Raw genomic sequence first — 22325 nt, forward strand, 5'->3', positions numbered from 1 at the left:
AAGCGACCCAACCACATGAATATGCTTGGAATGAAGTTTCATAGTGGCTTTTTTACACTTTATTGGTGCCCTAAACATCTAGAGAATTTCCATACAGGGAAAATACAGAATCTCATCTTCATGCTTCTCTTTGCACCCACTAGAGCATTCTTCAGGACAGTTTGTTGAGTTTGACCATATGTAAGATTTTCTTCATTGTTGAAAGGCAATGTCAATAGCATTCTAGGTGTAGCCTTTAGAGAAGCTCTGCGATGCTTGAAATGTCCTTCATGAAGCTTAGAAAGGACACAGAAAGCTCCAAGTTAGAATTATATAACTTTAACAGGATTCATGAAAACAACGTTATTATTGCTAAATTTGTTTTTAATCAAGACCTCGTATGTAGTTGACAAAGTGCCTCATCTACATTATTCTATGTGATCCTTGTGATACTCTGTGGGGTAGCTTATGTTTATTTTTGTGTGGAAATTAAAGTTTTCATCCTGGGTTTTGCAACTAATAAGTGCTAGAGCTATGATCTTTGCTCTCATCTTCCATAGTCAGGTCCTGAGTGTTTCCACTGCACAGTATTGCCAGGTGGATGTAAGAAGAATGTAGCTTCTGAGGCCACCTATTAGTTTGTTAACTTGTGTTAAGGAGTCCACTCTCCAATCACATTCAACACATTTTGTTCCCAGCAATGCAAAGATATTATTAGTCTTAGTTTAAATTTTACTACAATTCCTTGTGCTATTAACAGATTCAGAGTGGATTTTATGAACATCATAGCTGCCTACTGCCTCTAAATTCTTTGCACTTCACAGGACCAGGCTGGCAGATCTTGGAGGCAGAGAGCAAATTGGGCCCAGGAGCTCAATATTCTCCATGTTTATTAATGGGGACTCCTGGAGTAAGGTGGACCCATCTGAGGGGAAAGGTAAGGAACACTTTCCCTTCAGAGTTAGTTTCATGTCCCAAAGAAGACATGCATTTTTTGAATGTCAATTACATGCAAAACACTTTTACATATAATAGCTCATATCTGAAAGCCCATAACTCAGAGGAGGGAAGAAAGTATTCTACTTTGAGATGTGGAAATTGGGATCTGAAAAGTTAAGATGCTCTAACTTAAAAAAAAAAAAAAGGCCTAAATGTGAGACCTGAAACCATAAAACCAAAAGAAAACATAGGCAGTAATCTCTTGACCATCAACCTTAGCAACATATTTTTGTATATGTCTCTTGAGGGAAGGGAAGCAAAAGTAGAAATGAATTATTGGGATTACATCAAAATAAAAACCTTCTGCACAACAATGGAAACCATCAACAAAATAAAAAGTCATTTTTGGGAGAAGATATTTGTAAATGATATACCTGATAAGGAATTAATATTCAAAATGTATAAAGAACTTATACAAGGGGCATATGAGTGACTTAACTGGTTAAGCATCCAACTTCAGCTCAGGTCATGATGTCACCATTTATGGGTTCAGGCCCCATGTCGGCCTCTGTGCTGACAGCTCAGAGCCTGGAGCCTTCTTCAGATTCTGTGTCTCCCTCTCTCTCTGCCCCTCCCCCACTCATACTGTCTCTCTCAAAAAGAAATAAAACATTTTTTAAAAATTAAAAAAAAAGTATACAACTCAACACCAAAAAAACACAAATAACCCAATTAAAAATGGGCAGAGGATCTGAATAGACATTTTTCCAAAGAAGGCATTCAGGTGACCAAAAGACACATGAAAAGATGCTCAGCACCACTAATCATCAGGGAAATACAAATCACACATAGCCCCTAGCCCTCTTATTTCTTAAATAATGTCCTTCTATCAAGTGACTGTGGTTCCAGACCCTGATGGTTCAGATAAACAATGTGCCAAGTCTTGGCAGCAATGAGATATCACTTAACACCAGTCAGAATAACTAAAATCAAAAAGACAAGAAATAACAAGCGTTGGTGAAGATGTAGAAAAATGAAATCCTCATACACTGTTGGTGGGAATGTAAATTGGTGCAGCAACTGTGGAAAATAGCAGGGAAGTTCCTTAAAAAATTAAAAATAAAAATACCATACAACCCAGTAATTCCATTACTGGGTATTTAAAGAAAATGAAAACACTAATTCAAAAAGATATTTGCAACCCGATGTTTATTGCAGCATTATTTACAGTGGCATGATATGGAAGCAACCTAATTGTTCATCGATAGATAAATGAATAAAGGAGATGTGGTACACACACACACACACACCACCACCACCACCACCACCACCACCATGTGCATACACACAATGGAATATTATTTGGCTTAAGGAAAGAATGAGATCTGGCTGTTTGCGACAACATGGGTGGACCTAGTAGATATTATGCTAGGTGAAATAAGTCAGAGAAAGACAAATACCATATGATTTCACTTATATGTGGAACCTAAAAAGCAGAACAAATTAATAAGCAGAAATGGACTCATAAATGCAGAGAACAAATAAACTGGCAAATGCCAGAGGGGGGGAATGGGTGAAATAGGTGAAAGGGGATTAAGAAATACATACTTCCAGTTCTAAAATAAATAAGTTATGGAGATGAAAAGTAAAGCATAGAGCATATAGTTAGTAACATTCTAATAACATTGTATGGTGACAGATGGTGACTATACTTAGTGTGATAAGTACTACATAATGTATAGAATTGGTCCAATCACTCTTTTGGGCACCCAAAACTAATATAACACTATATGTCAACTTATTTCAATAATAAAAATTTTTAAAAAGAACTCAGTAGCTCAATATCCCATAGAGCAGCTTAAAGCAAAAGAGTAAGTCAACTTTTAAGATACTGTCTCATCCGTCTGGAATTAGAACTGTGGCTGATTTCCTAGCCCTGAAGTTTCTTCTTCATGCCAAGTCCCCAAAGTCTTACTAATTCCTATTGCTCAAACAGAAGGAAAAAGTATCTGTCTAAAATTAAACCTCCCATAATGCAAGAGAAAACACATGGCTCTTTTATTTTTCCCAAATGTGAGGAATACAGTATGTTGTCTGATCCCAGTTTCGGAGAACTTGAGAGTCCTAAGAAAGGCTGAGCTTTTCAAAGCAAAAAGCTGTGCTCAGCTTTTCTGTCAATGTGACATCAGCCTCTTGTGCCCACATAGCCCCTAGCCCTCTTATTTCTTAAATAATGTCCTTCTATCAAGTGACTGTGGTTCCAGACCCTGATGGTTCAGATAAACAATGTGCCAAGTCCTGGCAGCAATATCTCTTCTCTGTGGGAAGGTCAGATAGTCCTTTAAAAAATCTGAGAGACACAAAAATATTACTAATACATGCATGAATTTAGAAAGGACTGCAAGATAAAACTTCTTGTCATACACACAAATACCTTCCACAACTTGTACCTAAGCTCCTTCTATGGGATCATCGCTCATCTCCCCCTCTCCTCCCACTTGCATATATTCAGTCTTCATGGCCTCCATGCTTTTGCATATGCTGTTCTCTCTGTTCTTTTTCACCTTCTCTGGTGGAAAACTCCGTCATCCTTGAGAATATTTCAGCTTCTCAGTAAAATAGCCCCCATCAACTCTATGGAAATTTAGTTACTTCCTTATCTGCATTTTTATAAGCCTTTGTTCACATCTCTATTATAACCTATTATATTATATGGTAATTATGTGTTAAATTGGAGGGCAGAGATCATATCTCAATCATCTAGTGCTCAACATAGCTCCTAGCTGATAGTAGATCCTCAAGGCATTTTTTAAACAAGTGAACATTGTCTAAACGGTTTGCTTAATTTGTAAGAAAAACTAATTTAGCAATATGGTTGTCTTCAATGAGACAATTTATTCTTATTTAATTGCAATAGGAAGAACACAGTGAAAGTACTAACTGCATCACTCCTGGAAGGCTGTCAATGATGTCAAACTTCCCTGAAGAAGTGGAAAAATCTACAAATTTAAAATGTTAAACATGGCATTATAATAACAGTGAAAATGTGTTTATAAAATCATTCGCATTTCCAATTCTCCTTCCCCTCAACAGTGTATAACAAAAAAAAAATGATAAACAAACATCACATGGATACTTTGCATGAGAAGAGGTCTTCAAAAAACCAAAGTAATAGATTTTTATGGTCTGGTTTCATGGTTCAACCATCTGCTACATAGGAATCTCTATATTCTCCTTAAAAAATCCTCATGTAGCTTCTACTTGAACTCTTGCAGTGATGGGGGAACTCACTACTTAAGAAGGTACTTGATTCTTTATTTTAATAATTAAAATATCCAAGTTGAGCTCAAATCTGCCTTCTTGTAATCTTTAACCATTAAACTCCGTCTTTCCTTCCTTAAACCACAGAAAACATTTCTTCTTCTGTGTGATAGCCCCATAAAAAATTAAAAACATCTATATAGTCACCCCCACGTCTTTTCCAGACTTTTCCAATTTCATTCAACTGCTTCTCATTTGTCATGTTTTCCAACATTTTTAGCAACCCAGTTCAATCCTCTAGCCATGTTGCATTTTGTCTCTAGCACTTCCAAAATGGAGTCTGGACATACACTCCAGGTAAGATTTGCCCAGTAAAGAGGATTTCCCAGAGCAGGACTCATGCATATATCTCATTCTAGACTCTGCATAGGTACTGTCCAAACTTGGACTGGCTTGCACTTGAGGTAGAGTTGAACCTTGGCAATGGTTAGCAAGAAAGGGGATAATATGAAGCCTGGATAGGACCATAGCTAAGAAAAACAATTCAGTTCTGGGACTTTAGGTGGGAGTCAAGCTGCCTAAATGAGCCCTGGATATACCCAAGGCATTCAAGGGGTTTCGAACTGAGACCAGACTGTACCAATATTTGAAATCAGACAGGTGGCAGTACTATGCCTCTATCAGATTTTGGAGTAGGCCCTTAGTCACCAACGGGGGGAACCTAAGAATCAAGACCCAACCCCTGGGCAACGAGGCTGCAAAAGGCTAGGCAAATTAAAGACTGGAATGCAAAGAAGGGTTTCATTTCTAGGGCAAAACTGAGGTAGTAAGAATCAAAATGGCTCTGGAGTCATAAAGACCTTTGTTGAATTCCATCTTCTCCACTTTCCAAACCCAGTTTCCTCATGTGAAAGCTGGGCTAATATCAGCATTTACTTTAAGGGATTGCTGAGAAGACTAAATGGGATAATACATATAAAGCCTGGCATATAGTTAGTGCTTATCAAATGTTTTCTGTGCAAATTAAAATGCATAAATGAAATTTAAGTGAAATGAATTTTAAGATAATTTCACACTTGAAGCTTTAAAATTAATTACAAAGTGCATTTTCTCAAAATATTTTTAACACTTCCTTTAAGAAAAGCAGTATGTCTATTTTTTTTTTTTTTTTTGAAATAGGAATAATATGGATTGGTTGAAAATGGATTCCAAAGTAAGAATAATATAATGTGATTCTTTACAACCCTCACAATAATTATACCAATAGTGTTATAACACTATATATATTGTTATATATAACACTATATGTTATAACAAATACACTTATTTTCAGATTTTACTTTCAAATAATAGCTCTACCATAAACCTTTGAAATCAGTCCTTCTTATAAATTCATTAATCCCGTCACAATTACACTTCAATATTTGTTAGAAATCTTTCCATACACCCTTTTCCCAGCCCCACACTGTTTTCCTTTTAATATCCAATTATTTAAAATTTAAGAGGAATGGGCACCGCCCAGTGGGGGTGTGTGTGTGGCTTTGAACCTATCGTTACTATCCAGAGAATGGGGAGTGACATTATCTGTGACAACAAAAAAGCTTCTTTTGGTGAGTGGAAGACCTATATATAAAAGTCACACTTGAGGGTCTCTACAGTCTAATTCATCAGCTTTCACCAGTTCACTCAACTTTGAGAAAGTATCAGCTGTCAAGACACCTGAAAGATCTTGTCACAACCTTGTGTGGTGAGTAATATTTATATTTTCTTTTAAATTTCATTTGAGGTTTTTTGTCATTATGAAGTAATTATGTGATGTGTGCTATTTTCTGCAAATATGCTGCTTGTTCAAGGTAAATTATTAAGGGAGAGTTTGAATTGTGGTTAATATAAAAGAAATTTATGCTGCTAAAATGCTCTTGAATTCATACATTTTTGTGATTAAAGTCTTTTGAGATGCTTTGTTTTTCTAAACTCATCTGAAATTACACAGAAAATAATTAAAATTTGGCATGATATGCTCTAATGGTTATCTTACTGAAATTTTGAAATAAAACAGCCTAGTGAGGAATGAGTAATTCTGATTTAAATAGCCGATACAAATTTGTGTTGTGTTAAAATTCATTTTAATGCAGAATATCCTTATCTAGATGGTTTGTTTTATGACTCGTGGAGAGCTCAATCTGTGTTACAGTTGGAGAAATTCAGTTTTACTCCTGGATATTTATTCCATTTACATAAAGCCTTTTCAAAATTGCTATTCTGAAAACTGTATGTGAATTTTAAGGGTGTTTTACAACTGTCTTTTTTAAGCTTTTTCATGACATTCTTGTAAGAAGCTCTTCTCTCTATTAAGAATAAGGAAGCTGGGGCACCTGGGTGGCTCAGTCCATTAAGCATCTGACTCTTGATTTTGGCTTAGGTCATGATCTCAGTTTGTGAGATTGAGCCCCGTGTTGGGCTCTGCACTGACAGTGCAGAGCTTAAGATTCTCTCTCTCCCTTCCTCTCTCTGTCCTTCCTGCTCTCTCTTTCTTTCTCTCAAAATAAACAAATAAACTTAAAATAATAATAATAATAATAAAAGAACAAGGAAGCCAAGGAGTCTTAAGTCACTAGGTAGATGTGACAAAGCTAGGACCAAATCCCAATGCTGTAGCTACAGTGCCTGTTTCTAACATAAACCAACACTGAAGAATATTCATTTGTTGCACCATCAGTAGTCTTATACTGCAGAGTAAAAATAAATGTGGATTATAATTTTTCTTATGCTACTTCTAAATGATGCCGTTTCCCTTTAAAAATATGAGCACATAGCCATTCTGTGTATGTTAAAATGGAGAACATTAAGCGTTAAGAAAAAGCACTTCTGTAATAATAGGCTTTGCAATTATTGAAATGCAGATTAAGGTAAGACTGTTCTATTCTGAGATGAAAAGCTTTATGGGCAAAAGAGGAAAGTGCTAAAAATTATACTCAAACAAGATTGTTAATAAAATAAGTCAAATAAGATAGACAAGCATTCCATATGGAGCCAAGGCTCTAACTCCATAAACAATTAATTAATGATTAGATGATGGATTAGATAATTTTAAAATACTTTGGCACATTCTTTTTAATGATAGAAGTGTGCATTAATTCATTAAAAATCTCTAAATCAGAGCCTATTCGTTTGATATTTATGACTATTATTGTAGTGCCTGAAATGAAGTTGACTTATGAGAAAAGAAACTTGCTTAGTAAATAGTGTTAGCAAGTTACCTAATTAAGAGAATTAGCCATTTTCAAGCAAATTATAAGCACTTAATCATAAGCAACATAAAACGTGGGAGGAAATTCTAAAAAGTAAGCCTTTTCAGTTCTCATGTGGCTTAAATTCATATATTAAAAATTGTACAAAACTCTTAAAAGATACTTAAGAGAGGAGAACTAATTTGACTAATTTCAGAGTCAAATTTTGTGTGTATACAATATATACTAACGTATCTATAAAATAAAAGAGGCTGATTGTCAAAGTCTTTCATGAAAACCCATTCAATTACTTGGGATTTCTGTAACACTTTGTGCAGTTGTATGGCTGTAAAGGCAACTACTACAAATTTGATTGTACAGTTTGACACATTAAAAATATCTTTAAACGCTTCCATTTTCCTTTTCCTTTTAGTGAAGATGATGTCTTCGAAAGACATGGTTAAGGTCATGGTTGTCATGTTTGCAATTTGCTTTCTTGCAAAATCGGATGGGAAACCTGTTAAGTAAGTATCGTAAGCTGTTCTGCATGGTGAGGGCATGGGAGCTGGATTTTTAATGTTGGCTTTATGATTGGGAAGGGGAGAGCTAATGGAGTGGTCCTTCCCATTGCTGTTCCCTCCAGGAAGAGGTCTGTGAGTGAAATACAGTTTATGCATAACCTGGGCAAGCATCTGAGCTCCGTGGAGAGGGTAGAATGGCTGCGGAGGAAACTACAGGATGTACACAACTTTGTCGCCCTCGGAGCTCCAATAGCTCACAGAGATGGTGGTTCCCAGAGGCCCCGAAAAAAGGAAGACAATGTCCCGGCTGAGAACCATCAAAAAAGTCTTGGAGAAGCAGACAAAGCTGATGTGGATGTGTTAATCAAAGCTAAATCCCAGTGAAGACAGAGCAGAGCACTGCTATACACAGGATAGGGCAACAAAATTACATGCTGCTAACATTCTCAAGCTTTGGAGATCACCAAATGCCAATATTTACGTCTAATCCATGGCTAGCCACGATAGCTGAAATTCTAATTGATTGTTTTGATTCTACTTTTATTCATGTAAGGCCTCTTTTAATTATTCCATTTCTGTTGTTTATTCTTTTTAAAGTATGTTATTGCATAATTTATAAAAGAATAAAATTGCACTTTGTAACCTCTCTCCCATCGTACACTGCAAAATAAAAATTTAATGATCATAATTTTAAATAAATGAAGTTAAATAGTTCTCATTTGTTATAAGAACGTTTTCAGGGCACCTGAAAGCTCAGTCGGTTAAGCGTCCGACGATGGCTCAGGTCATGATCTCACAGTTCGTGGGTTCAAGCTCCGCGTTGGGCTCTGTGCTGACAGCTTAGAGCCTGGAGCCTGCTTTGGATTTGTGTGACTCTCTCTGTCTCTCCTCTCCTCATGCTATCTGTCTCTTTCTCTCAAAATAAATAAATAAACATTAAAAAAATTTTAAGAACACTTTCTGGGATTATGACTAATACCAAAGTGTTTAAATTGGTCATGAGTAGGAAGAATAATGCAAAATGTTTTTTTAATTATGTGTCTTACAGTCCCATATTTTGGACATCATCTTTTTAATATTACCAAAATCCTAGGTCCTGGAATCCTTACTAGCTAGATACTATTGCTCTCTTCATTTCAGGAAATTAAATGCCTTGCAAGGAAAGGCAAAAAAGAGGTCTGAAACTTGAGAAAACATTTGTCTACACACAAACCCACTGATCGTATTTCTAGACTGGACCCCAAATTGTAAAGAACAGAACTTTTGGGGGTACCTGACTGGCTCAATCACTTAAGTGTCCGACTTTGGCTCAGGTCATGATCTCATGGTTTGTTGGTTCAAGCCCCACATCAGGCTCTGTGCTGACAGCCCAGAGCCTAGAGCCTGTTTCGATTCTGTGTCTCCCTCTCTCTCTGCCCCTACCCCACTCGTGCTCTGTCTCTCTGTGTCTCTCAAAAATAAATAATAAACATTAAAAAAATTTAAAAATAACGAATAGAATGTTTGTATTTATTAGGACATGATTTCATTCGTTTGTCATTTAACAAATATCTAAATTTAGTATCCTTTATTTGTCATGTAATAGATTAGACACTGGGCATAAACTGGTAAACAAAATGGACACAGTTTCTATCTTAATGAGGCCTACAATTTAGTATGCAAGACAGATATTAATTCACTATTAATTTTGATAAACACTCTGAAAGAAAAATACAAGACACTCCAGAAGTGTAAAATACAGACCCTGGTTCTACTTAGATCAATGCTGTGCAACAGAACTTTCTGTGATGATGGAAATGTTCTATATTCTGTCTTGTCCAATACAGTGTCTACATGTGCACTTAAAATGTGCCTTGTGGGGGTGCCTGGCTGGCTCAGTCATTAGAACACACTACTCTTGATCTTGGGGTTGTGAGTTCAAGCCCGATGCTAGGTGTAGATATTACTAATAAAAATAAATAAATAATTTTTAAAAAATGCTTTATGTCCCTGAGGACTAAGATCCCATACGGGCCTCAAACAGTTTGTGTTCTAAAGAAAACAGAGATGTAAGCAAGTAATTACAGTGTTATAGGTGAAATGCAAAACACAATGATACACAGAGAAGGGAACAGATCTTCTTGATGTAGGGAACAATGGAGATGGGACTGAAATGGCAAGTAAATTTTGCAAGATGTACAAGAATATTAACAAATGTCTGGCATCCTGGTGGAATCAATCAGGCTTTGGTTGAAATGCAGAGAAGAGAAGCTACTTCCGTTAGTTTATAGAAAGGGATTCATTACAAAATCATTGAGAATGCTGATGAAAACAGACTCTATGTTAAACTTGGAGGAAAAACTCACAAAGTCACCAAGAGAGTTGTTCTGTCTTCTCATCTCAGCAACTGACTGATATTATCTTGAGACTGCCCTGATCAGGAGGCAGCTGCTTCCTATTGCTGTTCCAGAAACAAACTGTACCTGCCATGACCAACCGCAGCAAAAAAAGATGGCAAGCCCTTTGCTTCTTGACATCTATTGGGCCTTGTTGCTAGAATCTGGTAACACTAACACAGTAAAATCAACCCCTTCCACAACAGGGCTTGCCAGCAGAAAGGGAAAAGTGGCAGAATCACCTTACTTATGCCTGCCCCTTCTCCCAGGAGTACATATGATTGGCTGAACCTAAACCTCTTCTAGAACCTTAGCAGCAGAGGTGTCTGGAGAATGCAGTTTTTCAATTTCCAGTTTACTATCTAATACAAGAATAAGCAGTAGAAGGTGGTGTGGATGGTGCCTCCAGCTCCCTGGTAGTGTCCAGCCTCAACGAGTATTCTTAAATATGTCTCCTGATGGAACTGTGTGAGAATTTCCCTGGATGTTTACTCAGGGGTAGAATCCTGATACATAAACAAACTTTGCAAGACTCTGAATCACGTGTACGGTTTCTATTCCCAGCAGGAGAACTAGGCATTTCTGTCTATTTCCACCTGCGATTGAAAGTATGCACATTTATGAAAAGTTGTGTCACATTGATGGTAAGTGGTAGCCCCTTGTTTTAATTCACCTATCTCTGAATACTAGTGAGATTGAACTTCTCTCTATGAACTGGCCACTTGGTCTTCTGAGTCCATGAGCTGGTTTTTTTTTTTTTTTCCTTAATATCCTTTGCCAATTTTTAATTGATTTTCTGGCCCTGTTAATTCTGAGTTCTTTGCGTATTCTAATATGAATTCCTTATTGGTTTTATTTTTGTTTTTTATTTTTTATATGGGGGAGGGGCAGAGGGAGAGAGAATCCCAAAGCGGGCTTCCACACTGAGCATGGAACCCGACGTGGGGCTCAATCTCATGACTGTGAGATCATGACCTGAGCCTAAATCAAGAGTCAGATGCTTAACCTACTGAACCACCCAGGTGCTTCTGTGTTTGGAGAGTCTTACTGAAAAAGTCTTTCCCCACCCCTAGGTCACAAAATAGTATTTACCTTTCACTTTTAAGTATTTATTGTTTTGGAGTCTAATTTTGTGTAGGACAAAATATTATATTGGAGCTTTATTATTTTTTATATGGACAGTTAGTGTTCTAAATACCATCTATCAGTGTGCCTGTGTGGCTCAGTCAGTTGAACATCCAACTCTTGATTTCGACTCACGTCATGATCCCAGGGTCGTGGGATTCTTTCTCACCCTCTGCCCCTCTTCCCCACTCATGCTCTCTCTCTCTCTCTCTCTCTCTCTGTAAAAACAAACAAGCAAACAAACAAAACAAACAACAAACACCATCTATTAAGCAATTATTTTCCCATAGCTTTGTAGATAATTTTAAAAATCACATTTTAAGTTCTCATGTAAGCATAGGTTTATTTATTTACTTATTTATTTATTATTTCTCAGTAGTGAAAAAATGTTTTATTGCGTTCTTTGAATCAACTTTCAGTCCCTGAAAGGTCAGTATCAGATGGGGTCCCACAAGTCCCTCTCCTCTGACTTCCTCTCACTGCTTAACTTAATCCTTGGATAATGTGTGTCTCTAAATGTCTTTACCCCTATCATTCTCATCCTCATGTGGCCCATACACCAAAAACCTTCCTTCCCAAGTCTTCAGGGATTGGGCCTATAAGTATCCAACCTAGTCTGTGCAGAACTCGATAGAAACAAGTTCTTGGGGGGCGCCTGGGTGGCACAGTCGGTTAAGTGTCCGACTTCAGCCAGGTCACGATCTCGCGGTCCGGGAGTTCAAGCCCCGCGTCGGGCCCTGGGCTGATGGCTCAGAGCCTGGAGCCTGTTTCCGATTCTGTCTCTCCCTCTCTCTCTGCCCCTCCCCCGATCATGCTCTGTCTCTCTCTGTCCCAAAAATAAATAAACGTTGAAAAAAAAAATTAAAAAAAAAAAAAAAAAGAAAGAAACAAGTTCTTGGTTCCATTTGGAAGCAGCAGTTCATGGAAGTGGACCCAGGACATGTTGGAGAAGAAACAACCTGCCCCTAAACAGTGGGTCTGTTTGGTCTAGTTCAACTTCATCCCAAGCAAAGCCCAGCATTTAGAATAGTCAGGTTTTAAAATCAGTGATTTACTTTTGCAGTTCTTATCCTAAAGCTTCCTTTTCAGCAAAACAAACATATAAACTCCTGGTACTATTAGAAAAGCTCAGGAGCATATGATCTTACAGTTTCTGTCTGTTCTTCTTTTTGGACAGAGATCACATCTCCTTGAAAGGACGATGGCCAAATTGCAACGTCTGTAGCTCCTTGGCACAGATCTTCATGGGTTCTATATTCTCACCCTCTCTTAGGATCCCAGGACAGAAAAGTGGATAAAGAGGTTCTGAGGTAGATATATTTATGGAGGTGCATGCATGGAAACCATGGATGGCATTGAAAAATGAAATGGCTTTCAGGTTACAAGCAGGAAAATTCCCACCTCTGCAAGTTTGGGTTCATATGGATCCAAAGAATTAATTGAGGTATCCGATCCATAGGATTAAAGTCCTTTTTCCCCCTTTTTACAGCTTTATTGAGGTATAACTTACATAAAATTCACCTTCTGAAAGCAGTGTTATTTAGTATTTATAGAATCGTGCAACTATCATCCATATACCGTTTTAGAAGATTACCATCACTCCAGTAAATTTCCTTGAGCCCACTTGCAGTCAATCCTTGCTCCCACTCGAAACTCCCACAACCATGGATCAGCTTCGTGTCTTTCTAAGTTTGCCTTTTCTGGACATTTCATCTAAATGACTTACACAATTTGTAGTCTTTTGCATCTGACTTCTTTTCACTCGGCCTACAGGTTTCGAGATTTATCTACGTTGTAGTACATATCAGTAAGCCATTCCTTTTTATTGCCGAAGAGCGCTCCATTGTATGAATGTGCCACATTTATCTATTCACCAGTTGATTATTTTTAGTTTTTGGCTACTGAGGATAATGTTGCTATGAGCAGCACACGTAGGTTTTTGTGTGGATATATATTTTTTTGTTTCTTTTGGGTAGATTACTGGTGATGAGGGAGCGTGAGGCAGGCTGAGGGCAAAACACAAGCTAGCACTCTCCCCCCAGGTGGGACATGTGTGATATTCCTTGGACACTCCCAGCTATCCCAAAACAAGAAAGGACAAAAAACAAATGGTTAAACTGATAGGAGTCTCCACCAGTTTAGCAGAAAAAGGCAATCCCATCAACAGCCTAAAGTCCAGGAACTCCCTACTGTCTCAATGTTAATGGTTTGCTAATGGGAAAACAATCTTAGCTTGACAATAGTCGGCCTCCAGTAAGTCTTTAGCATGTGAAAATCTTTTTGGAAACTCCCTCTTGACTTTATCTCCCCTGACTCCATAAAAGGGTCACCCCTCACACAGCTCAGCAATTCCTGCCCATGGATCCTGTTCCCATGCATTAATAAAGTCATCTTTTTGCACCAAAGATATCTTGAAGAACTCTTTCTTGGCCGTCAGCTCTGGACCCCACGAACCTCCCATCACCCCGAAACTTCATCACTAGGAGTTGCTGGATAGTATGGTAAATTTATATCTAACTTTAAAAAGCTACTGTTTTCCAAAATGATTGCGATTTATGCTCACACCAGCAATCTATGATGGTTCAAGTTTATCCCTACCTTCACAGTCATTGTCTGATTTTTCATTATAGCCATTCGAGTGAGTGTGCAGTTGTAATTTATCTCATTGTAGTTTTAATTTACATTTACTAAATGACTAATGGCACTGAGCATCTTTTCCTGTGTGCATTAACTATTTGTATATCATAGACAGGTCTGTGTAAGTCCTTTGCTGTTTTTTAATTGGATTGTCTTATTAAGTTATAAGAGTTCTTTATGTACTATGGATACACCTCCTTATTATGATTTCAAACATTTCCTTTCAGTCTGTGGTTTGTCTTTTCACTCTTTTAATGGTGTCTTTTGAAGCTCAAGAATTCTCAATTTTATTGATTAAACTTGTCACTTTAAATGTAATAATTAAATTTGTCAATTTTTTTAAAATGACTTGTCTTTTGCTATCATGTCTAGGACTTCTTTGTCTAACCCAACACCATGCAGATTTTCTCCTTTGATTTCTTTTATCAAGTTTATAGTTTTTTAAAAAGTTTATTTATTTATTTTGAGAGAGAGTGAGAGAGAAAGCATGTGAGCATGGGGGGGGGGGGTGGTCAGAGAAAGAGGGAGGGAGAGAGAATCCCAAGCAGGCTCCACACCACCAGCGCAGAGCCCTATGTAGGGCTTGAACTCATGAACCATGAGCTCATGACTGAGATGAAATCAAGAGTCAGATGCTCTGCTGACTGAGTCACCCAGGTGCCCCTATCAAATTTAGTTTTAGTTTTTATATTTAGGCCTATGATCCATTTAAGATTAATATTTTTGTGTATGATGTGAGGTAAGGACCTAAGGGTCTTTTGTTTGCTTGTTTGTTTTTTTGAAAAGACTATCCTTTCCTCATTGAATTATCTTGGTACATTTGCTAGAAATCAACTGACCATAAATGTAAAGGCTTATTTCTGGATTCACAACTTATTCCATTAAGCAATAGGCTTAGTTCTGTGCCAACACCACACCATCTTGATTCCTGTAGTATTGTAATAAGTTTTGAAATCTTGACGTGTAAGTTCTCCAACTTTGTTCTCTCTCTCTCTCTTTTTTATGTTTATTCATTTTTGAGAGAGAGAGAGACAGAGCATGAGCAGGGGAGGGGCAGAAGGAGAGGGAGACACAGAACTCTAAGTAGGCTCCAGGCTCCTCTCGGTCAGCACAGAGTCTGATGTGGGGCTCGAACTCATGAACTGTGTGAAATTATGACCTGAGCCGAAGTTGGACACTTAATCGACTGCGCAACCCAGGCGCTCCTGTTCTCTTTTTTTTTTAAATTCGTGTTCTAGGGCTTTTGCATTTCTATGTAAATTTTTAGATCACTATGTCAATCTCTACCAAACAAAGCCTAATAGGAATTGTCAAAAGCTGTGAAAGGTCTGAGATTTTACCCTTATTGCAAGCTAACAAGTTACAGAAAGTTTGCAGACCTCTACTTTAACCCAACATTCCAGGCCATTATTATGTCTCCATTCCATTTTACTTTTCTCACATTGTGTCCTATTCATTTTTTAAATGGGTCATTATTGCCCCTAAAGGATACATAGCTTAGCCATTAATATGCCTTTGTTGATCTCTCCATAAGAATGTCCTTTCCTGGGACACCTGGCTGGCTCAGTTGGTAGAGCATGTGATCCGATCACTGGGTTATGAGTTCAAGCCCCATGTTGGGCATAGAGTTTACGTAAAACAAAAACAAAAACAAACAAACAAAAAAAAAACAGCTGTTTTTTCCTATTATCTTTTCATACATGGATCCTATCTATTCTTCAAGGTCCCAAATCAAACATCCATCTTCCCCCTTTCCTGCACTTTCTTCATCTCTTCAATTAGAAGTAATCTTTCCTATCTCTGATTTCTCACATCACATTATCTCCTTACCACCCAGCTTGCTTTCCTTTTATTTGTTACTTACACATCTCATTTAAGTCAGTAGAAATGTTTTGGGAGGTTTTTGTTTTTTTTTTTTTTTACTTAATACCTGGGATTCATTGTCTCGCTGCATTGATGAAGAGGTGGACACAAAATAAAATGAGCAGCAGGCAAAAGTTTATTACAGCATAAGATCAGAAAGAAAGAATTGTATGAATGCTCTCTTCATTCAAAAGTGAATGCCATGTATGGAAACCAATTTGACAATAAATTTCATATATTAAAAAAAAAAAAGTGAATGCCAGAAACTGTAGGCAAACTTACAAAACTCTGTTCTATAAGGTTTTGATCAGCCCCTCTCCTTCCCCCTTGTCCCTTCTCAAGATTTTACCCTTATTGGCTAGATACCTCTAAATGCCTAGTCATTCCTTTTTGATTGGCTCGTTTCCATTGTATGGGGGTGTTCTATGGCCAAACTGTTCCTTCGGGGTCATATGTTTTATGGTCTACTACTTATTTTTAGTTAGGTCTTTTGTTAAATTCCTGAGGGAAACCTGAGGGGGTGGGTAGGTGGTGTTTGTTACATTCTTAAGAGGAACCTTGCGCCCTCAGGCATTTGCTAGTGGTCAGATGCTCCCCAGCATTGTTTTAAAATATGTGTTTTCCCCACCCAGGACCTTCAAGCCTTAGCCTCTCCCTTTCTGAATCTTATCTTTTCCCATCCTAGAACCTGTATATTCATAAGGCCTGTACTTCCCCTAGTATTCTTATACAGGGTCTTAATCTATAAATATGTTTGCTGAATAGAGTTCTTTTGGTGTTAGTGTAATTTTCCTGTTCCTGCTGTTAGGTGACAGTGCTCAAACCTTCTAGTAACAAGAAATCCCAGGCTTTAAAGTTAAACAGGATTCTGGTTCTGTGGCTTATTAATTTGCTGAGCAAGTATTTAACTAGAAGTCTTTTTTTTTTTTTTTAAGTTTACTTATTGGAGACTGTGCGAATGAAGGAGGGGCAGAGTGACCCTGGGAGAGAAAGACTCCCAAGCAGGCTCCATGCTGATGTGGGGGGGGGGGGGGGAGGTGAGGGGGGGGGGAGGTGAGGGGGTTGGGGGGGCTCGAACTCACTAACCACGAATCATGATGTGAGCTGAAATCAAGAGTTAGATGCTTAACCGACTGAGCCCTCCAGGCGCTATCTTATCCTCTGCTGTGAAACAATCTTGTCTTACCATATTACAAGGTGCAACAATACAACCAAAGGAATTTATTCATTGCTTCTGTATAAAACTCTTTATTTGTATTGATCTTTTTGGTGCGTATTGTGATTAATATTGTAGAAGATTGACATTAGGGGTTAGTCAGCTAGCATTTACAAATGATGGTGTAAGCAGTTTGTGATGATTTGAATCAATGGCGTTACCTACTAGACATATAGATGCTGTAAGGGTTAAATTGTAGTGTAGGGCTAATGCTTAGCTTGAAAAATAACAGCTTTGTGTTGACACTGAAGGTTAAAAGATAACAGCCTTGCTTTGCTCTGGTAAACTACGCCTCATACCCTTGTAAATTAGGCTTCACCAATTAAGGAAACAAAAGTTCAAAGAAAGAGCCAGCATCAGAGGCAGGGTCAAGGAGATCCACTGGTTGAAACTTAGAGGCAGAAAGTCTAAAGTAAACACCTCATTAGGCAACTGTTTCTAACTCATCTGGAACCTGTTTCTTTGTTCTGTTCCCAGGTGATGATAAAACGATGTGATCGGTTATAAAAACTCTGTACCCCGGCTGTTCGGGGCCGCACTCTTGTCAAGAGTGTTGGTTCCGATCGGTCAGCCTTGCCTCTCATTGTAATAAACTTTGTTGTGACTGTCACTGGTGCCCATAGCATTCTGTTTCAGGAGTCGTGTAGATGCAACAATGCTACCAATGCTCCCCAAATTAATATTTGATAGGTTAATTTTTTTAAGCAAATGATGGTGATAGTTTTATTAGATTTTCAGACTTCCTTGCTTCTCCCTCCCTCCCTCCCTCCCTCCTTCCTTCCTTCCTTCCTTGGAATAACAGAATAAGATGGACTATAGGTCCCTCAAAGTAAGGTAAAATGTTTTGGCCTGATTCCAGTATGGAACAAAGTTTCCAAATTTCATCTAAAATCTTTGCTGACATAATTTCTCCTGTAGAATTTCTGGAACTTGGACTAGAACTTGTGAATTATGCTGAGGAGGACACCTGATTGGCCCATAGCAGGGTTAGAACTACTTTTTGTTTGTTTTGCTATTAAGTATTGGGCTTATTTGTAGGGAGGATAGAGTGAGCCAAATGACACTATTGTATATATAAATATATATATTAAAAATGAAGATGTTTTTTGAAGGAAGATTGGTGGAAACTCTATAGAATATCAGAGACTTTCTGTAGGAAATTATAGCTTCTATTTTGATACAGGGAAATGATTCCTGTTTGACAGACCTCTCTAAACCTAACTTGGACTACAGAATCACCTCCCTTGATCTTAGCTTACAGCAGAACATTTTGATAATAAATCAAGATTGGTGAGGTTTTTGTTGTGTTGTTGCCTGAGGATGTTTCTGACGTTTCTCCATGAGATTCCCTGTATTGCAACATTTGTTAAATCGCTCTACTTAGCAGTCCTCAAAGAGTACTGGGATTTTCCAATTTAACAGAATGTTGGCAGTAACAATTGGGCACACTAGGACAATAACCTGTTTCCCTTTAGGTCTCTGATGTGTGAGTGTACCTAGATGATGAAGAGGATATTCACTTTCCAGTACCGTGCAGCACAATTCATCTCCTTAGCATAAAACCTTGGTTTGGACAACACTTTGGTTATCACGCATGGGGGCCTGAGAGTTTTTTTTTCTCTTCCGAACTAAACAATGATTACAAGTTTTTCAACAAAGTTCTTTCCGCAAGATCCGTTTTCATTCCAAATTACACAAACCAGGTCCTCTTCCTCTTTGCTTTCTCTGCTTGCAACGCCCCTCCCACTCTTCTCAAAATCGGGAAGAACTCTACTCATCCTTCAAGATTCAGCTCAAATGTCTCTCCCTGGTGGAGGCTTCCTCAACATGCCAGGCAGAGCCGGTTACTCCCTGTCTGCTGCTCCCGTAGCTCATTGCGGGCAACCCGGCTTTTATCACAGCACAGTGGGTTTCCATTTATCGGGCGGGTCTTGCCCCCGCGGTCTGAGCTTCCAGCGCCGAGACCGCGTCTTTTAGTCACTCTTCCCCCCAACCCCCGTGAGGATCGTCCAGCGTTTGGCACATGGTAGGCTCAGAGAAGTTGGATGACTGAAACTTATTAACTGGCGACCTTCTGGCCACAGGAGCAACATGCGACCCAGGTTCCTCCCGACGTGTGATAGGCGGCTCAATTGAAGGAGGAGTTTCAGCTGGCACCCAGTTCCCGCCAAGCCAGCTTTTAAAAACAAACAGCTGCAGATACCGAGGCATAGAGGGTGGGCCTCACGACGACCGCCTTTCGTGAACCCAGGTGGGTGAATAGCCGCCAGGTGAGCTCGCTAAGGCCATTTCGGAGTTTGCTCAATTAAGGGAAACGTCTTCCCAGAGCACTCGGGGTCCCAGAGCTATTTCTCTAACTCTGGGCAGGAGACGCTGTCCGTTTTTTTCTAACGGTAACAAACAGGAAGTCGAAGGAAAAACGTGGGATTCAGAGGTTTGGGCCTCTCAGACACGAGGATCGCCGAGGATCCGGGTCTGACGTCTTTCAGGGCCGGCGCCCAGCACTCTTCCACCCCAGCCCCTAGGCAGAACGCCCACCGCAAGCGGCCGCTCCCTCTTTCACCCTCACCCTCGCCCTCGGCGCCCCGCCCACTCCCGGGCGCTGAGCCTCGCGAGAACACCGCTAGCCTCGCCTCTTCGGACTCCAGGCTCTCGCGAGAAGAGGCTTAGGAGCCGGCCTGTAACCTGCCCCGGCGGCTCTGCTGGCCGCAGCCGCCTGAGTGGCCGCTGCCACAGACACCTCCAGAGGGACCCAGTTGAGGAAGAAGCGGAGGTGTCGCTGGCCCCCCGCCTTCGCCTAGGTCCTCCCTGGACACTCAAGAGGGACTGCAGGTTCGAGGGTGACCGGACTCACCTGGGGAACTCGGTGGGGGCGGCGCCGGAGGCTGGGCTGGGCTGGGCGAAAGAGGAAGGGGGCGGAGGGCGAATCTGGGCTTGAGCGCCGGGCTGCCGTGGCGGTGGTCTGGGTGTCTCAGACCCTGCTGGGAGACCGTGGGTGGGGTTCTGGGCTCCGGCAGCTGGCCCCTGATTCGGAGAGGCAAGGAAGGGATTTGGATTTTTGGCGGTGCTGTTTTTGGGTTGGGAGTCCCGAGGCCCTTCCCCAAGGGATGAAGGCGATACCCTCATCCCTCTTTCCCTGGGCAGAGTAACCCCGTGCCCCGCCCCTTTTTCTGTCACCACTGGGCTAACGCAGCGACATCCTTAGGAGGGCGCATCACAATAGAGGATAGAGTGGCAAGGCAATCTCCCTTTGGGTGAAGAGGAGTGAGACTCCAAAAATGTGCTGCGTGGTTTTCTGCTGTAACAGTATCACGTATGGTGAAGCTTTGTTTTCCCAAAACCTACACAGAAAAGCTGCCTATTTTTTCTTCCTTCAGATGCAAGTCCCGTAACACCCTTTTTCCTCCTTAATGGGGTGCTGGGACACGAGACATAATTTGGTAATTTGTTAGTGTGGGGGTAGTGTGACCATCCCTGGAGCCCGTGGATTTGGTACAGTAGTTGTCAGTACTTAGAGTCAATGTTAAAAAGTCGCTAATCCACACTTGCTAAAGATAGAGCGTCACTTGCTCGGCTCTTTGTGCACTTAGCATATAAAGATTATTTAACTTTTTTTGGTCTTTTAGAGTCGTCATGCTTTTAATTTAAATGAATCTCAATGAAACAGCGCAGTATATTGGTTTTATTTGGACAGTTAGGCACCCCACCCCCACTCCCCGCACACAAGGCTTTGATCAAGGCCTTTTAGAGAGGGAATTAGGGATAAATTTTGAATGAAATAGACCATAGAGACTGGAATAAGAAGTCTAATGAGGAATGCAACCATAAGGGCCAAAAAAAGTTTCTGTGCTAGAGAGCCCATCCAGGACTGAAGTCCAAGCCTTGAAAATGAGGACTGCAGTTGTCATTTGAATGTAAATTGAAAAGCGGTAGAAAATACTTGGGAAAGGACTTGATGGTTGTTAAGACTGTTTAAAAGAGTGTAAGGAGAATTACTTTTGAAGGTGTGAAGTGTTTTATAAATTTCCCTAACATTTCTCAGAGTTTATGATCTATCTGCTATTGTTATACATAAAGAGGAAGTAAGGGGGATTCTGAAGCATGGAGTGTGGTAATAAACCATGGAATTAACATAGTGTTCAATCAGGAAAGCTTTCAGTAACTCAACAATGTTTTTGAGTTCTTTCACCTTTTTTCTCCCAAAAAAGCTTTCAGATGGGCTTTTTACTTCTATGTCACCCTTCCACCAGTCAGAATATTTTCTTTCTTACACTTTTTTTAAAGCCTAATGAAAAAATATTTTAAAATATTTTTTTAAATGTTTGTTTATTTTTGAGAGGAGAGAGAGAGAGCTCGAGTGAGAGCAGGGGAAGGGCAGAGGGAGAGGGAGACACAGAATCTGAAGCAGTCTCCAGGCTCTGAGCTGTCAGCACAGAGCTGGATGTGGGGCTAAACTCAAACTGTGAGATCGTGACCTGAGCCAAAAATTTTTTTGTTATTAACTATTAAATTGCAAACCAGCAAGATCTGCTTTGTGGTTTTTTTTACATTTAGGTGACTTGGTAAAGTGTGAGAGTGATCTGGAAAATATGCACCTTTCATAGGAGTACATTATGAATAGCAAACTCCTACGCCTTCAGGTACCAGGCAGATGAAAGTAACTGCACTAGAGGGTTTATGCTTCATCTTAGAGGGAATCTAGTTCTCAGGTCCACTTGTTTAGTGCCATACATGAATATGGGCCCAGTTTTCAGCCTTCTTAATAGAACACAGTATCTTTTGATTTTTGCTTGAACCCCAACCTGTCAGTAGTTGTAGCCTGCTTTCCAGTTTGGGACCTCTGTTATAGGTCAGAATAAGTAAAATTTACAACTGAAAAATAAAAAAGATTTAAAGCAAGTATCCCCATTAGTTTGGAATTTCAAACCTACAAAGATTTGGGGAAAATGTCAGGTCTAATTGAAAACAGGTAAGTTTAATAGCCAAACTTAATAACTTTTAAGTACAGTAGGGCAAATGGAACTGGTACTTATTAACATTTTAACTATGGAAACAACTGAAGAAGAAACTTCTTAGTATTTATGGTTTAATGACTCAGAGTTCTTTTTTCTTTTTAAATATATTGTCCAGTTAGCTCACATACAGTGTATACAGTGTACTGTTGGCTTGGGGAGTAGAT

The 22325-nt window shown here is 39.4% G+C and overlaps 3 protein-coding genes across 8 annotated transcripts in view; 2 read left to right on the plus strand and 1 right to left on the minus strand.

Annotated features, from left to right (window-relative positions):
- Nucleotides 1-44: 44 nt before the first annotated feature.
- LOC113603465 (atherin-like) lies at nt 45-20340 on the minus strand. The gene is made up of 2 exons (XM_027073103.2): nt 20001-20340; nt 45-275 (listed from the first exon to the last, which is right to left on the minus strand). The coding sequence occupies exons 1-2, from the start codon at nt 20270-20272 to the stop codon at nt 236-238; spliced, it is 312 nt and encodes a 103-aa protein (XP_026928904.1). The 5' UTR covers nt 20273-20340; the 3' UTR covers nt 45-235.
- Nucleotides 5789-8629, plus strand: PTH (parathyroid hormone). The gene is made up of 3 exons (XM_015068747.3): nt 5789-5926; nt 7843-7933; nt 8053-8629. The coding sequence occupies exons 2-3, from the start codon at nt 7848-7850 to the stop codon at nt 8312-8314; spliced, it is 348 nt and encodes a 115-aa protein (XP_014924233.1). The 5' UTR covers nt 5789-5926; nt 7843-7847; the 3' UTR covers nt 8315-8629.
- Nucleotides 19167-22325, plus strand: part of BTBD10 (BTB domain containing 10) — an 84903-nt gene continuing 81744 nt past the window's right edge. For 2 of the 6 annotated variants that reach the window (XM_027073100.2, XM_015068744.3), the window contains exon 1: nt 19783-19978. The gene's annotated coding sequence lies outside the window, so the exon portion shown is untranslated. Of the gene's footprint in view, nt 19398-19782; nt 20013-22325 lie in introns of those variants that run through there. The other 4 variants (XM_053203477.1, XM_027073102.2, XM_053203478.1 and 1 more) reach the window with 4 other exon arrangements.

This window comes from Acinonyx jubatus, chromosome D1 (assembly GCF_027475565.1).
Source record: "Acinonyx jubatus isolate Ajub_Pintada_27869175 chromosome D1, VMU_Ajub_asm_v1.0, whole genome shotgun sequence".
NCBI classification, from domain to species: domain Eukaryota; kingdom Metazoa; phylum Chordata; class Mammalia; order Carnivora; family Felidae; genus Acinonyx; species Acinonyx jubatus.

Coding starts and splice junctions, on each gene's coding strand:
- PTH (XM_015068747.3), top strand. CDS start 7,848: ATGATGTCTTCGAAAGACATGGTTAAGGTCATGGTTGTCATGTTTGCA. Junction 7,934..8,052: donor TCGGATGGGAAACCTGTTAA/GTAAGTATCGTA, acceptor TGTTCCCTCCAG/GAAGAGGTCTGTGAGTGAAA.
- LOC113603465 (XM_027073103.2), bottom strand. CDS start 20,272: ATGAGGGTATCGCCTTCATCCCTTGGGGAAGGGCCTCGGGACTCCCAA. Junction 276..20,000: donor GCCCCCACCGAGTTCCCCAG/GTGAGTCCGGTC, acceptor GTCCTTTCTAAG/CTTCATGAAGGACATTTCAA.